This window comes from Ochotona curzoniae, unplaced genomic scaffold (assembly GCF_017591425.1).
Source record: "Ochotona curzoniae isolate NIBS_2020 unplaced genomic scaffold, NIBS_Ocur_1.0 patch380, whole genome shotgun sequence".
NCBI classification, from domain to species: Eukaryota; Metazoa; Chordata; class Mammalia; order Lagomorpha; family Ochotonidae; genus Ochotona; species Ochotona curzoniae.
In genome coordinates, this window is record NW_024466951.1 from 254,933 (window position 1) to 271,686 (window position 16,754).

Below are 16,754 nucleotides of genomic sequence, written 5' to 3' on the forward strand. Positions count from 1 at the left end.
AGAAGGAATGTAAGGAAAGCTTACAATGTCCCTTCTGCCTTGGACTCCTGATCCTCGGTCCCCTGAGGCTTTTCCCTGTAACAGTGCTCTGTGCCCCAAGTCCTGAGATCCAAAAACATCCACAGCATTCCCAGAAAGTTTTGTTTTGTTTTGTTTTGTTTCCAAGTTGTCTAAATGCTTTCATGTTAATTCTAAATATTTCTTGATTCATTCACTGCTGGGGTTTTTTTTCACTTTTCACCATGAAAATTTTCCAACACATATAAAAGCAAAATAGTTCAGGCCTGGCATGATATCCTCGTGGCTCAAAGTCTTCACTTTGCATGTGCCAGGATCCCAAATGGATGCCGGTTTGTATTCCAGTGGTCCCACTTCCCATCCAGTTGCCTGCTTGTGGCCTGATAAAGCAGTGGAGGGTAGCCCAAAGCCTTGGGACCCTGCACCCACTTGGGAGACCTGGATGAGGCTCCTGGCTCCTGGCTTCAGATCAGCTCAGCTCCGACCATTGTGGGTACTTTGGGAGTGGCCCATTGGATGGAAATCTTCTTCTCTTGTCTCTCCTCTTCTCTGTATATCTGACTTTCCAACAAAACAAAACAAAACAAAACAAACCCAGAATAGTTTGATCAACTACCACATATTCATCCCCAACTATAACACCATCAACTTTGACCACTCTTACAAATTTTTGATTTGTTGAATGGATAGCATGTATTTCATTCCATATTGAAACAGTGAAGGTTTACCTTATTAATTCTACCCCCTCTCAAATTATTTATAGTAAGCTCTTTTTAGTTGTTGTGTTAACCTTAAAGGTGTCATGAATAATTACATCTCATGTTCTTCTGTCAGTGTTAGTGTTATGAAGCTGTGTTAGTGCCCAGCCTCTGTCTGCCAGCTGTCTCCAGCAGTTCTTTTTGTCCTGTCAGGTGGTTGGTGGTTGCAATCGTTTGTCTACTGCATGTTGTCTGTTAGTTCTGAGACTTGAGAATCCAAAGATTTATTATGGGTTTAAATATTGTTCGCTGGGGAGCCTGGTAGTGTGTGAGGATTACTTGTGTTTTCTGCAACCTCAATGAAGGGAGATGAATGATCGCATCATACTTTTGGTTTAGATACACCTGACAGTAGAGCTCACGGACCCACTGAGCAGGCTGTCTTATCATTTATATCTCTCATGGCCTTGTATTTAATTACTCTGCAGTATCTCCCCAACTATAGAGGGAACTCCTTAAGAAAGAATGGCCTTGGACCTGGCACAGCAACCTCACGGCTGAGATCCTTGCCTTGCATGCACTGGGATCCCTTATGGGTGCCAGTTTGTGTTCTGGCTGCTCCACTTCCCATCCAGCTCCCTGTTTGTGGCCTGGGAAAGCAGTCAAGGACGGCCCAAAGTCTTGAGACCCTGCACTCAGGTGGAAGACCTGGAGGAGGCTCCTAGCTTCAGATCGGCTCAGCTCTGGGCATTGTGGCCACTTGTGGAGTGAACCAGTGGATGGAAGATCTTTCTCTCTGTCTCCTTCTCTCTGTGTATCTGACTTTCCAATAAAAGAAAATAAATCTTTTTTAAAAAATGGTCTTTCAGTTTGGCTGCTTTAAGTAAAATGAGTTTTCCTGAAAGTTGCATATCTCGGCTTTGAAAAGTAAACTTAATCATCATTAAATAGCATTGCTGTTAGATTATACATATACTTTATTTTATGATGAATTATAAATATATAAATATTAAAATATAAAATCATCAAAATTTATAAATTAAAATAGTTAGCTTTGATGCTTTGAGTATTTCTTTTGCATTGTCGTCTTTAGCCTGTCCAGGAAGTCTTCCAGTGTAGTCTGCGTGGCTCCCTTGGAAGGGCAGTTGTTCTGTGAAAGAAACATTTTGTTAGCTTGCATCAGGTGGCGTTTGTGTTGCTTTCATGCCTACGGACTGGTCCAGGCAGGGCCTCTGGCACTTGCCACCTGAACAGCGCTCAGTCCCGGCATCCTTGCCGGTTAGCTGGGACTCTGACTGCCAGCAGGCCAGATCCAAAATAGGATCTGCATGTTGTGAGTACACACTCAACTTCCAGAAGTGGTTTTTGTACTACCACCATGTGTCAGCTTTTGTTGGGCAGGCAGTGTGTTGGTGGTGATGTCACAACCTCTGGAGACGTATTACAGTGGGGTACTGCTCCAAGGGAGTGACATGAAAGTGCACTCAGACCTGTCCATGGCCGTACTGGGCCCTCTGCATGGCTGCTTGACTTGCTGAAAGATTTAGCCATGCTGCCCTCCTGCTCCTTGGTGACCCGCAGTGTGTGGCACTACAGGTGGAAAGGATTCCAGGTCACCACTTGAGTTTGAGTTGCATAAAACAAACTACTTAATTGTTTTTTTTTTTTTAAATAAGTTTCTTCTTATGTAATGTGGGACCAGTAGAGCCTACCCTGAGATGAGAGGTTTCCAGACAGGCCCTGTTGGTTGCCCTGATATTTTCAGTAAGTGTGAGGCCCAGGAGGGGAGAAATACCCCTGCTCTTTTCTGAAGCCAGCTCCTCTGCGAAGCTCCAAGGTCTGCTGTCCTTTCCTGGTTTCCTCCCTCTCTTGCATTAACTTTGCTTGTGTCTTGGAGTCTTCTTCCTGGTACCCCAATATTCTGTATAGGCTCCCCACCTTGAAAGAGCTTACTTCTCCATACCTGCTCTTTGGTAACTATTAAACATATCAAAAGATTTTTCTGTATTCACTGTCCTTTACTCACCGCTTCCCACTCCAGCCTCTGTTGTATCTGTTCCATTAGGCTTGCATCTCTGCCTCTCCCATTACTCCCATCCATTCCCACTTGTATCCGTATCATCTGTGCTATCCATCATGCCAAACCCACTGGCCATTCCTACCACTCCCTCCTTAAGAGTGTTTTCCCTTACCTTGTGGGGCACCACACACTGCACAACTGTGGACATGTCCCTGGTCTCCTGTGGTCTGTGACAGGACCAACCATTGCCACAGGGGCCCAGGCAGGAACTATAAGGTCATCTGTTAATTTTCATTCCCTATAACTAAACTGATTTTCCAGCAAAGGCTCCTTGGCCATGTTCTTTAGTAATGCCCCAGATTCAGCCACCTTCAGAGTCACCGTCCTGTTCAAGCCACTACTGCCTTTATACTGGCTTATGGCAGCTTTCTGACCAAAATAATAATAATAGCAATAATAATAATAAATACTGTATGTGCACTCAGCTTGCTTACCATACCATGCATGACAAGAGTGGTCACTGAAGGGCCTGGCTCAATGGCTCGATGACTAAATCCTGGCTATGCAAACACTGGGATGCTGTATGGATGCCAGTTCATGTCTCAGCTCTTCCCATTCACTCCCTGCTATCGTCCTGGGAAAGCAGTAGAGGATGGCCCAATGCCCTAAGATGCTGTCCCCACATAAGAAACCACAAGAAGCTCCTGGTTCCTGGCCTCAGATCAGATCAACTCCGGCCATTGTGGCCTTTTGGGGAGTAAACCAGCAGAAGGAAAATCTTCCTCTTTGCATCTCCTCTCTATAAATCTGATCTCTGACTGAATGTTCTCAGTCCCTCTCATCCACCCACTGATTGTCCTTCTGAGCACAGGAAGCTCTATGCTACCCTGGCCTCTGCACAGTTGAACCTTGTGCCTGTTGATCAGGTGACCTGTGTCCTCTCAGTTGCCTGCGTGGATAGCAAAATGGACTAAACCAGTCCTGCCCACTCTGACTCCCGTGTCATTTCTGTGTTTTTCTTCATAGCATGTTTCATTACTGAGCAGTTTGTGTTTGAACACACCATGAGAGCAATAGACTCCGCTTACTTATCTTTATTCATTCGTTTCCTTGCGAGAGCTTTCTCCACTGGCTGAGTCTTCAGATGCCTGCAGTGGCCCCTGGCCGGGGCTGAAGCCAGAGGCTAGGAGCACAGTCCAGATCCCACTGCTTGAACCGTCAGTGCTGCCCGCTAGGGCGTGCATCACCCGGAAGCTGGAGTCTGGCGCTGGAAGTGGGAATCCCAACCAGGCACCGTAATGTGTGATGTGAGTATCTTAACTGCTGGGATAACTGTGTACCCCTGCCTGTTTTCTTTAAGGGCTATTATCTCTAGTGTTTCAAAGAGAACCTGGCACTTGTAATGCCCCAACAGATGTTTACTGGATGAGTCAGTGAGCTGGTTCATCAAGGTTACTACATCTGAACAGGAGCAGTCAGGAGGGAGGCTGTGTGCGCAGAGCCCAGCTACCTGCCGCATCCTTACCATTCTTGCCATGCTGCAGAGGTTCCTGTCGAGTCCCTTCAGGTATCTGAGAACGTGTTGCTCTCCATGCTGGGTGACACACTGGAGCGTGCGCTGATGACGGTACAACTGCCGGAGTGCAGTCGCAGCCCTGCAGAATGCTTCCTTCTCAGTCGTGTTCTAGAAAAGAAATGACAAACACATGCTGTCTCTGTTCTAAATGTGGGAGCGGTGTTTTCACTTCCTGATTTCTTTCCGGGAGGACCAGTGCAGAGGGTGAGGCTGCTTCACTGTGGATCTGTAGCCAAGCACTCCTGTGTGTGCCCTGACCTGCAGCTTCTCCAGAAACCTCTCGCAGCCACCTCCCTGCTCATTCAGCCACCTCCCTGCTCATGCAGCCACCTTCTCTCTACAACTCCTCAGTCTCTTTTCTCTTGGAGGGTTTTGCCATGGGATACCCCACGAAGTAAGTGGGCAGGGGAAGGTGAGCTTTACATCTGAGGCTCTGCAGTCTGCATAGAGGCGTGGGAGCTCTTCTTTCTGTGGAAGATTCTACTTTTCATTCCTGCAAGGTTTTAGGATCCAGCTTTCCCTGGGAATCTTACTGCTCGTTGACTAAATGAATGCCAGACCTTTGGCCTGGAAAAGGCTGTTGTGGGCAGCACTCTCCATTTGCATCCTCACAGGAGACAGCAGTGCATGTAGAAGTTTGTAGCGAAGTGTGGAGCTGAGACTTAGCCCCCACTACAAGAGAGAAGTGCTAAGGCTGTCAGGGCAAGGTGCCCCAGGGCTGTGTCCAGGCCAGTCGAGGGGGTGTTTCTGCAAGAAGGTGGTGTTGAGCTGGGCCTCTATAAGGAACAGCACCTCTATAAAGAACCTGTGGCCTGGAGTGTGCGTGCGGAGTGTTGGAGCTTTGATGTGGCACTGACCACTTCTGGGGGACCGTGGGCCTTAGAAAAAGAAACTGGCTCTTTGGTGGAACCCAGGAGAGGGCTTCTGTGTCAGTCTCACCCGGCCTGTGCTGGTCCTCTTATTTTCTACTGAAGAGCAAAGACATGAAGCCCGGAGAGTGGTCTTAACCTGAGCCCTGCTTCCTCGGTTTCTCCTGACACTCAAGGTGGCAAATGTTCAACAGCAGTGACTCAAAACTTCTGCCAGCCAGAGATGATGACTGTTAAGATTTTGGCAAATACCTTCACAGGTTTTGTTTGTTAGTTTATAGTGTGCTTCCCCTCCCTGCTCCGCCCCCTCCCAAAAATATACAAGAGCCAATTGGGATTGACCCTGTTTTGTAACATTTTTACACTTAAAATGCTGTACTGTAAGCATTACGTTGGTCAGTGCTGTTTAAGAAGATAGAATTGAGAGCCGCACAGAAGCCAGTTGTGCATTTGTACCATGACTTGCCAGTTCCCTATCATAGCAGGGTTTTTTTTTTCTGTAGATGATGTGGCAGGTAATCTCTGTGGTTATCTCATTTTCTGTAAGTTAACTGCTAGGGTGCATTTTAAAGTTTTTGAAGGAAGATTTGGACCCAGACTGGGGCACCAAAATCCTCAAGCCTTGCCCCTTTCCTCTCCTTTCTTCCCCTGTGGGGCACCATGCCACAGTGGAAGTTACTCACTCAGAAAGCTGACTAGGTGTCACCCCGGTCCCTGACCGTAGGCAGGAATTTAGAGCAGTGCCAGTTTCTCTAGACTCCAGCAGTCAGGAACCCCCTCATTAGGTGCCACACCTGCCCTGGTGTTGGGTGGCTGGCAGTGGGAGGCAGACACTCCCTGTGTGCCCGGGTGGGAGCAAGCACCCTCCTCATAGAGAAAACAGACCCCAGAAAGCCACGGGAAGAGTCCCTTTGATGATTTTCCCATTGAAAGTGAGAGAGACTTCTCTGAAACCTGAGCTCGGAAGCCTAGGTGTTATGTTGTCTTTTGGTTTTCACCCAAATATGACCACATAATATGGGAGAAGACCCTTTTTATAGACATTGTTTAAAGTATTGTGTAAAGACACTGAACATGAAATACAAGACAAAAAAAAAAAAAACCAACATCAAACGGAAGATGGGTGCCAAAGAAGTCATAAAGGCCTTCAAGCCTGGTTCTCTGGCTTTGCTGTGAGAGGATGACTCTTCATGCTGCCCTTGGCTCCCTGCCCACCTGCTCCCAGCTGACCAGGGGTAGGAGGGGCCCCTGCCCGCGGACTCTGTCCCTGAGGGCATGCCAGGAAACGACCATGCGGGGGCGCTGACTCAGACTGCCAATGCAGTTTTGGACTAGCCACATCTAGGGTCATCAAACCTGCCCTATTAGCATTGCATTTGTTATCTCCAGCTCTGCCCAGATTTAGTCAACCGGTTCTGTGCATGGGGAAATCCTTTAAAAAACCCAAACAAAGCTGCTTGTGGTTCAGCCTGTAGCTCTGTGGAGTTGGTGGACTTGGGCTGTCTTTGATAAACAAGAAACACCTCTAAGGGTCCACCCAAGAAAAACGTGCCTGAGCAGCTTGCTGTCCTTCAGGCACGGATTGCCCCAAGACCCAGCATTCCCATAAGCTTGTTCTTGGCAACGGCTCTCCTGAGAATGCTCCCCAAATGAAATTAATACACTAGGGTTTAAAAAGATTCTCCCTTGGGAGCATAAGCTCCTTTTACTCCCACATGCTACTCCTGTGGGGTTTTATTTAGAAAATAACAGCCTTTCCAGTGCTGAGTGTCGGAGGGAAACAAAATGATGGCAGGATGAGGTTAACAAGAGGGGGGGAGCATGCTCTCCAGGGGAGACAGAAGAAATAGGGATGCTCAGAGACAACCAGAAGGATCAGAAAATTTGGAAGCAATGAGTTTACCCAATCTTCCCTAAATCTCGATCTTTCCCACCCTGGTCAACCATGTAATCATTAAAATAAAAAAACAAAACAAAACAGAAAAGAAGTGGGGACAGGTGAAGGAAGGCAGTGGGGACTGGCAGGAGAGGTCTGCATATGTGCTGAGAGAGGCATGACTGAGCGATGGCAGCAGCCATGCCTGACCTGTGCTGGGGTGGCGGCCTTCCAGTGACACGGTGCCACCCAGCCTTCCCCTCATCTCTGGAGTTACCATCGTGGAAGAGCTGCTGAAGGCCACGCATCTAGTTAACGGCAGAACTGGGACAGAAGCCGTAGTCTGTCTCCCTGGCAGGTCTCTCTATCCCCACCACTGACCCCAGAGCCAGTTCCTCCTCCACCAGTTCCTTCCCTGGCGGAGCTGGAGGCTGCTCAGCATTGCAGCATCTAAGGGAGGTGGGGTCCCAGCTCAGCTGCCTTCAGCCTCCAGCAGCAGCCATCTAGTTGCAAGGACTTAGAAATTATAGAAACATACTATATTGGTTTACATGTACAGATAGAATTTTGTCCTCTGGAATCCCATCCTGATTCAGACTCCTGGAATGATCTTTGATAAAACGAGCTGTTCCAGGGAAAGCCCTGGAGCACAGTCCCCGGGAACAAGCACTGGTGCGTGGCTGAGTCCTGGCCAGGTCAGCCCTTCAGCGTATGCAGAAAGTGTGCACTCAGGAGCACTGGGACTTTCATTCTCACTCGTGTGTTTCCATGAAAACAGGAACTGAAGTGCACCAAGCCATTGATATGGCCCCAGTCATGTGTTTGTCAGAGAAAATACGCTATCAGCTGTCAAATCTATCTCCTCCCACTGCACATGGAGGGGTGGGGGCGAGGCGCAGGGCCATCATGGCCGCTTGAGCAGCGAGGCCGGTAGATGCCCACGCAGTCAGAGCTGGGATGCCTCGGCTCTGTGCGGCAGGATGGTCCCGGCACAGGCTGGAGGGGGCTGAGCTTGGCAGGACAGGGCAAGCCGAGGGCTTAGGGGCAACCAGGCCGGGACCCCAGGGCGCTGTGAGGTGACCAGCGTGTGAGAGAGGAGGGGACAATAGCTCTTCTGTTGCTGTAGGAAGTCTCTTAGACAAAATGAAAGCTCCCTTAACCTGTAATCTCAATTTCTGCTTTTCTGTGAGAGTATCTGGTTTTTCAGAAATGTATGTGCCAAAAAACTTCCCTCATTCAACAGGTATTTGTTTTTCTTGACCAGGACCTATCTGTATTACAAAATCCAGGCTTTGTCACACACCTTCTAAGTCAAGTGAAACCAGAAACACCAAAACACGCTCCTCAACAGTGAGAAGCATAATTCTTGTTCTTTGAAAACATGTAACACCTCACAGACAGCCTGGGCCTGCCCATTTTCCCTCAAGCAGTTTCTTGTTCCAACTCTGTGGACAGCTCCCCCCGCATCAGCCCCCTCTGCCCGAGCAGGCACAGTGCGCTTCTTACCTTGGGGACAGCCAGGGCGTCAGCAATGGTCAGCTTGGTGCATGGAGACTGGCCCCGGCGGGAACAGGAGAACAAAGAGACAGAGTTAACCTCCCACTGGACCCGAGGAGCGCATCTCAGCCCCTGCCCCCTGGGGCCCACAGCCCCCCACAGGCTCCCGGTCCTGCCACCCGCTGCAGGCCAGCAGCCTCCTGACAGGGCTCGTGCCTGGCACACACGGCGTACGTAAAGATTGTGCTAGATAGCACGGATACTCACCTTCCTCTCTGTGAGGAGGTTCAGGGTTTTGATGACCTCTGGTAGGATGATGTCGCCCCTGTAGCTGTGGACGAGGTGACCGGTGCCTGCCAGGAGGCAGAGGAGGGTGACAGGCAGGTGACAGGGGAGCCCCATCAATAGAGCTCGGTGTGCGGGATGCTGAGGGACAATGAGTTTATCAATAGACACCACCGATGCATTCTGATGAAGATTTCTCTATATATAGAGTTAAAATTGCTGAAACTGAGGAAAAATAAGTTTACATTGGAAATTTTCGTTACACCAGCTTGTCAGTTGCTGGTGGCCAATCAGCACCTCTCTTCCAGGAGAAAAAGTGCCTCAGAGAAGTAGGTAAAATGTTCCTGTGAAATGAGACCATAGGAAAATGAAACCTTTTTTTCTAAAACTAACTACAAAGTTTCAGCATAGGAAATTACACCATAATTTGCTCTTTAGATTAATCTTATCAGCTCAGGGTTGCTGCTGGCTTTTTGCTTTGCATAGAAGGAAGAGACCACAGGTGTCCGAGTTTGCTTTAGTGCAGTCCTTCTGGGGGAAAGATAGAGTAATATCAAGAAAGGTTGACTTGCACAGCGCTTCAGCCTGGCTTCTTCCAGGTATGGGTGGCGACTTGGAAATTCTCCTGTCATGGAGAAGTTGACCCAGGGCGCTTTCCTCAGGAGAAGGGGATCCCCTCCTCACCTCCCTGGAGCCAGCGGTTTCTGAAAGTGGAAGGCCGGAGAGAAGCCAGGTAGCATCAGGTGAGGCCGTGCGCTGGATGCCCGGGGCAAGGTGTGACCACCTGTAGATCTGACATCCCAGCTAGGAACAAAAAGACCGCTGTGTTACCAACGTGCGTGTTGTCAGTTGTCCGTGTTCCTCCCCAACACTCCTGATTGTGAGTCTCATTCCCTGAACTTGGTGAGGCATTTGCACACCTTGACAGTGACCCTAAGGATCCTGTGTTGGCTCAGGTGCCTGGGCACCCCGTGCAGGGTCCCCTTCCCACCTGGAGAAGGGGCTCAGACACAGCAGTCACCCAGGCCGAAGGGCCATCTGCCTTCCTTCCACTCCCCCGTGCTTGGCTTCTAACCTTCTCTTCACTCAACCACAGAATCACCTGGAAATGTTTGGACTGAGAGCTTTTCCCCCCTTTTATTATTTTTTTACTTGACAAATAATATGTACCTACTTATGGTGCTTTAAGTACATATGTCTAAGTATATAAGTACTTCTATATGTTAATGTTTTTAAAGTGGTAGACAGTGTGGAGTTGCTAGATCAAGCTTTAGTTACCTTGATTTTCATGACCATATTGTCTGACTTGTGATAAGGACAGTCAGAACTTCGCCCTCAGGGTTTGTGAGTGTGGGGGACCAGTTCCAGCTGCCGTCACCATGTCACTCAACACAACCCCCAAACTCCTCTCCCTGGCATTGGAGAGTTTGGGACCAGCATCTCCCCACGCCCTGCAACCTCCACCCTGCTCTCTGCTTCCATGGGTGTGACGGATTTGTAGTCCCCACAGATAGGGTATTTCCCAAAGTTTGTGGGAAAAGCGGAATGAGCCGCTGATGTGCGTCTCCCACAGACTTTCTGCTTGACCTTACATGTGCCCTCACACGTGTTGGCCTCTCTGAGCCTGACCCCAGCTCCCCGATACTGTGGCAGCTCAGACTCCCTTCTTTCTCAAGGCTGCATAGTATTCCCCCGTGTACATCCAGCCTCGGCGGGAGCCCACCTCTTCCCCCGGAGCTGTGTAGCGAGGCTGCCAGACTCAGCAGGCACTTCTGACAGCCGGGGCTGAACCATGCCCTGCAGGGAGGGCCCCAGCCGCAGCTCAGGGGTCCCCAGGCTGCAACGTTGGATGCTCACACTGCCCCCTCAGCCTCGGTAATTTGCTGTCATAACTCAGGAAAGAGCCCGAGTGAGGTCACAGTCATTTGACAGCAGATATGCAAATGAAGACCAACCCCAAGAGGAAACACCCAGGGTAGGGGCCAGGCAGATCGTCTTTCCACAGACCCCAAGTATGCCATACACTCAGCTCCTAGCCTGACGGGCAGCTGGTCCCGTAGCCAAGGAGATCTGCTGTGTTCCTGGACTGGGTTATAGATGTGTGAATAGCTGAATGAACCACTGGCCACCCAGCTGGACTCGTTCTCCAGGCTGGTGCCACAGTAGTTCAGTGGCATGGCTGGACCCTCTCTGTTACCCCATCTCACTGCACCCCAGAACACTAGCAGAAGCCATCAAGGCTCTCTGCCTCCCAGGAACTTGCGAAAGAAATTTCCAAAGACATTCCCAGAGTTTTAGCCCATTGGACCCTTTAGAGTCAAAACACCGGCCAGCTCTGTGTGGGGGAAGTTGGTTCTTTCCTACGGACAGACTTGGTGGGCTTCGTATCAGGCCAAGCTGAGGGTCCCAAGGCTGCAGGCAGAGCAGGGGTGGGCTGTGGAGTGGCCAACCAGCTTGGTGCCCCACTGGAAGGTCTGGAGGGAGGCAGATGCTGGGGAGAGATGGAACAAGGTAGAGTCTGCAGTGTCCTGGTAGCAGCTGCTGGTATGTTTGACAGATGTTTGTCCAAGATGTCATGTGGGCTTAAGGCTGTGCAGGTCAAGCTGGGAAACTAGTAACAGAATGTGTAGGCCTCTGGTTCAAAAGCAGGGACCAGAGGTTATCTTGTTCCTTCCAACAGGTTGATCAGGCCAAGGGGAAAAGGACAGTTTTCTAAATGTCAGAAAGTGACTGAGGAAGGGGGCCAGAGAGAGATGGGTCATTCTGCCCTGCAGTGGCAGTTTCTGGGGTTGCTGCTTTGCACTGTCCCATAGCAGAGCCCCAAGCTGACCAGAATACCAGGCAGTGCCTGGGCAGGAACCCAACCTACATCCATCCATTCATCCTGTTTCTAGGCCCTATCACCGTCAACAGAAAAGTCATTCATCGGCTCTGTGCTGTGGACAGGTCAGGAACTCTTTGCAGTCTTGATTTATTTGTGAAATGGGGATCATGACAGGATTCTTGTGAAGAAACAGAGGAAGATTCTAGGAAAGCACTCAGTATGTGTCACACCCCAGGGATCGGTTACCACTGGAGCAGGGGATGCCAGGGGAGGGCTCCAGGCCAGGCCTAGCTGCTCAGGCTCTCTCCACCCTGGGGGGCTTGGGAAGGTAGGGGTGGTCCATGCACCTGTGTCGTGAGGTAGCTATGAGGAGTACGTTTTACAGTACTTAGGATACACCTGCTGCAGCCCTGTCACTATCGCGATTGTTACTGTTATTGACTGTATCTTAGCTTGGGCACATGGCTATGGTTCTTAATTTCCCGAGCACATCCTAGACGAGGCAGGGCTACAGAGGTTTTATCAGCTGGCTGGTGAGGGACAGGCCTGCTTGCTTCCGGTCAGTCACAGCCAGTTGCTACACAGCAGCTGTCAGACCTCCATCTCCAGATCTGTGGGCAGGAAACAGACCCTGCTGTGGCTATTTCCACAAGAAAGGACTTGATGCAGGAAAGCAGGTGCTCATTAAACAGAGAGAACAGGACGATCGGGCTCTGGGTGGCCCGATCAGGGCACTCCTGGACAGACCCCTGGGAGAAGGCCTGCCTCCGTGGCTGCCTCTGGCGTTTCAGCTGCAAGCTGGGGTGCCCAGAGCTGTTCCCCAACACCCACCAGAGGGCTGCAGCAGAGCACCCTTCTGTGGACCCGCAGCCCAAGGAACATGGAGACAGCACCAGCCTCCCTGCCCAGGTGTCGCCACCATCCTGCTGTGTCCCGCATATGCCCTGCCCAGAATCCTCACTCCCCATGGCCAGTAGCCTCCTAGTGCTACCTATGCCCTCTGCAAGGGGGAGGTGGGGCGGCATGAAGAGACATTTAAGCAGAGACTGGGCCAGGCAGGTTTCTTTGAGGAGTACAGGCTGGAGAGTGGGGACAGGGCACTGTGTGTTGGGGCTTGAGGCCAGGGATTTACTGGGACCATGGTGGAACTCAGGAACTTGGGGAGTCTGGCAGGGGCATGGACAAGGAAACCTGAGAATTGTGCACTGGTCCTAGGAGCAGGGAAGCTGTGTGGATTGAGTGGGACTGGAGAGGGGAGCTGGGGTTTCAGAGCCCCTGGGCAGCCGTCGAGTGACCAGAGTAGGACCATGTGCCCTGGACTCGACAGCCTCAGCTCGTTCCCAGGGCCAGCTCTGCCATGTCCTCTCCCGGTGACACGGGGTAAGGCAGCCTGTCCAGCTTTCTCCCTGAGGTGCAGCTCATTGTGGAAGTGTAGGTCAAATAGGCAGCCTCTGGTGTGGTGCCTGGCAGGCTCACAGTAAACCCTTGAGAACCTGTCTGCTGTCATTGCCATCATGCTTACTGCTGGCTGAGCTGTCTCACCTGGCTCCCCGGGCCTGCCTTGGGGGCGGCCACTCACAGAGATGGCCTGGGGAGGAAAGAGGGTGACCGAAGTGGCCACTGCTCAGTTCCGGCTCCAAGCATACAGAATGACTGAGCCATGGGGGAACATTCAGTGCCAGGGAACATAGGAAGAAAGGGGCCAGGGATGGGTGCTGTGCAGAGCAGAAAGAAGTGGGACCTGCAGTGGGTGGGAAGTGCTGGGTGTGGGCTCAGCCCAGGGCACCTGTCACACACATATGCAACTGCCCCAAAGTCCACCTTTGCATAGGGCTCAGGAGCTGAGGGAGGGGCAGAGAGATGAAGCAGGATCAGCTCTGAACCACTAGTTGTTGATGGAGGTACCTGGGGGATACCGTTTTTGTGTGTTTGAAATGGTTTGTACTAAGAGGTCAGAAGATTGTATATGAAGACCCAATTTCCATATATATGTTTGGTATTTATATGTGATGTTCACATATATGTCAATCTTGTATATTTGTGTGACTAATATGAAGAATAGACATATCTGTAATTACATGATAGGAATATGTAGAATGCATGTGCACACACACACATGCCCAGCATGCATGCCTGCCTTGCCGCGCCTCATCCTCTTGTCTTCCTCTGCCCCCCAACCTTCACCTCCCACAGCAGCCAGAGGGTCGTGCCGGCACCTCCGTCACACGGCATCCTTTGTCTCACCTCTGGAGGGAGAAGGGCCTGTGCTGCACTGTGCATCCTTCTTGGCTCCAGCCACATGGGCTCCCACAAATGCCAGGAAGAGCATGCTCCACTCTCTGCAAGCCTCCTCCCTCCATCCCTGCTCTCACCTGATCTCCGCTTGCAGCCCAGCAGCCCTTGCTGGCCCCTCTCCTCCATGGCACGTGGGGCCCTGAGGTGCCGCATGATCCAGGCTTGTTGGTTCTGCTTCGTGCTGCACGCGCCCTGCGTTTGTTCCCTGTGGATCCACAGCACGTGGACAGTGTCTGGCTCCCCGTTTCCTTCCTTGTCCCTTGGTGTCGAGGATCGTGGGGTACCAAACTGTGGACCCCTTGTATAAAATAGCATAGTACTTGCATATAAGCTCAATCTCCCCTATACTTCATCATTAAAAATTTTTAAACTTATTTTGAGAAGCAAGGAGAGTGCCCCAGGAGACTTACTCCTGGGAAGGCCTGCAGCTGGACCAGGCTGGGAAGAAGCTAGGAGCCCAGGACGCACCCCAAGTCTCCCAGGTATTTGAACCATCAATACTTTTGCCTGAGCCAAAGCCAGCTCTTTCATATACTTTAAGTCATGTCTGGATGACTGGTAACACTGAGTGTAAGGTCAGTCCTGTGTAAATTGCCGTTTGGCTAAATTACATAGGGAATAATGGTAGGAAAAGTAACTGCACAAGTTCAGCTTAGGTGCAATTTTAAATGTATCTGTTTTCTTTGTCTGGTTGGCTGGCTCCCCAAAGGCAGAACTCACAGACGTCCTGTACCTGCTGAGTGCCTCAGCATGGCTCCAGTTCACAGAGGGCTGGCTGCCCCTCAGCCTGAGTGATAGCAGTGGAAGTGGGGGACACAACTGGGGCTGAATCAGGGCTGTGTAACCCTGGCACCTTTGTCACCACCCCTTCTCTCCCAGGCTGTACTTTCTGCCTCTGTCTCGGGGCACAGAGAATGGCAAGAGGTGGGAACCAGGGTCGCAGGGTATGTGGGGTAGGGGAGACACAGTGGCAGTGGGAGGAGCCTTTCCCCAGGAGATCCAGGAGCTAATTGTGGGTGCACCAGAATCCTCCACCTGCCCCCGGAGTATGTTTTTATTTTTTTTAAAGATTAATTCATTTATTCAAAAGTCAGAATTGGCAGAGGATCTTCCATCTGCAGGTAGATGTGACCATCACCCAAGATAATCACAGTGGCTGGAGCTGGGCTGGGTCTGACAGGAGCCAGGAACCTGGAGCTTCTTCCAGGTCTCCTGTAAGGCACTTGTGCCATCCGTCGCTGCTTTCCCAGGCAAGTCAGGAGGGAGCCAAACTGGAAGTGGAACAGTCAGGTCTTGAACTGGCATCCAGGTGGGAGGTTTAACGTGCTGCACCTGAGCACCAGCCCTTGTGCCCGGGGCATTGGTGTCTCCTCAGCCTCAGAGCTGGACCGCAGTGTCCATCCTAGTCAAGCCACATGAAGACCCCAGTACAGTCAGTCCTTCCCCCTCGCCACCATTGTGAACCCTGAGGGGCCCAAGAAGAGCTGGCCTGTGCCAGGGCAGTGAGGGGCAAGGCCTCTTGCCCAGGCCTCTGCAGGCCCCCATCTTCTGCCTGGGGCCTGTGCCGCACTTGTAGGCTCCTTCACCAACCCCACCATCAGCCCCCACCATGGGCCAGACACTAACTCGGGTTCTTTTCGCTTTTTACAAAAGTATGTGTTTGTCTTGCAGTGGGAATGAATGCATGCTCATTGTAGAAACCATGGCAAGCGGGGGGTGCATCTGTGACAAGTTGCCTTTTCTGGCCTGGTGTCCCTGCAGCTCCCCCCGGGCAGGCCCTGGGCCGGGAAAGGGCCTCTGGGCAGCGGGGCATCCAGCACCCTGAGGCCCAGGCCTCCTTCCCCACCGGGGTTTCGGGAAGAGCTGTCACCATTCGGAGAGCAGAGCTGACGAGAGTTGCTAAATTTAATTGTGTTGCCTGCGTCACCTGTGGCCGCGCCGCTGCGTCTGCCCCACAGCACAGGGCTGGGGGCGTTGGCGAGCCTCTCTGAGAGTCACTTTCCACAGAGAAGGCCTGTGAGGGAAGGGGCAGAACAACAGAAAGTGAGGTCGTAAGTAGAAAATCGCTTCTGGGATTTCGAATGGCTTCGTCACGGGGCCCTCCCTTGCTGAGAAATCAGTTGATCTGGGAGAGTCGTTGCACACCATTTGCCTGCTGCCTTTGGGTGGAGCCGAGAAATGAATGAAGACAGGCAGAGCCTGTGACTGTTGGATCGGAGCAGGAGAACACCGGAGGGTGGGAGGTGGCCAGGACACAGCCCCCGGTCCTACCAGCTGCGGGCACCTCTTGGACCCAGCCAGGCTGCCCAGATGGCAGTGCCAGCTGCCTTAGAGGGCACGGCAAGGGACTGACTCAGCCCAGAGGGGATGGGCTCAGCTCAGTGGCTGGCCACCCTTGGCTGGCTTTGTGGAGACTGAGCTAAGCTGGAGCAATGCCAGCCCGTCACAGGGAAGACATACAGGCCTGTCTCCCATCCCAGCTCCGCCTTCTCCCAAGCAGCTCAGGGGCCGGCCTAGGAGAACCCCCAAGTGACCTGGGCTGTCTGCAGACACCTTCTCAGAGCTGCAGCCGCCTGCGCGTGGTGCCAAGTGCACCGGAAACCCGTGCGTCTCTCGCTTCTCACTTAAGCCGCAGTCCCTCTTGCAGCAAAGCCACCCCCGGGGCCCCACGACCAGCACGGCTCTCCCATCACCGGGCACTCTAGTCCCTTGCTAACCAGCCCTCTGCCTCCGGCTCCTGCGTGGGGCCTGCCTCGTGCAGGAAAGAAGGCAGCCGTGTGGTTAGAGAAAACTCCC

General features: G+C 51.7%; 1 protein-coding gene across 2 annotated transcripts; it reads right to left on the minus strand.

The window, feature by feature from the left end:
* Nucleotides 1-1,731: 1,731 nt before the first annotated feature.
* LOC121167509 (interleukin-4-like) lies at nucleotides 1,732-9,126 on the minus strand. 2 transcript variants are annotated; one of them, XM_040996953.1, is made up of 4 exons: nucleotides 8,822-9,126; nucleotides 8,564-8,611; nucleotides 4,262-4,420; nucleotides 1,732-1,866 (listed from the first exon to the last, which is right to left on the minus strand). In XM_040996953.1, the coding sequence occupies exons 1-4, from the start codon at nucleotides 8,954-8,956 to the stop codon at nucleotides 1,765-1,767; spliced, it is 444 nt and encodes a 147-aa protein (XP_040852887.1). In that variant the 5' UTR covers nucleotides 8,957-9,126; the 3' UTR covers nucleotides 1,732-1,764. The 2 variants fall into 2 exon arrangements, with proteins under 2 accessions (XP_040852887.1, XP_040852888.1); XM_040996954.1 differs by lacking the exon at nucleotides 8,564-8,611.
* Between the last annotated feature and the right edge of the window lie 7,628 nt (nucleotides 9,127-16,754).

Coding starts and splice junctions, on each gene's coding strand:
- LOC121167509 (XM_040996953.1), bottom strand. CDS start 8,956: ATGGGGCTCCCCTGTCACCTGCCTGTCACCCTCCTCTGCCTCCTGGCA. Junction 8,612..8,821: donor ACCTCCTCACAGAGAGGAAG/GTGAGTATCCGT, acceptor CGCCGGGGCCAG/TCTCCATGCACCAAGCTGAC. Junction 1,867..4,261: donor TCTGCAGCATGGCAAGAATG/GTAAGGATGCGG, acceptor TTTCTTTCACAG/AACAACTGCCCTTCCAAGGG.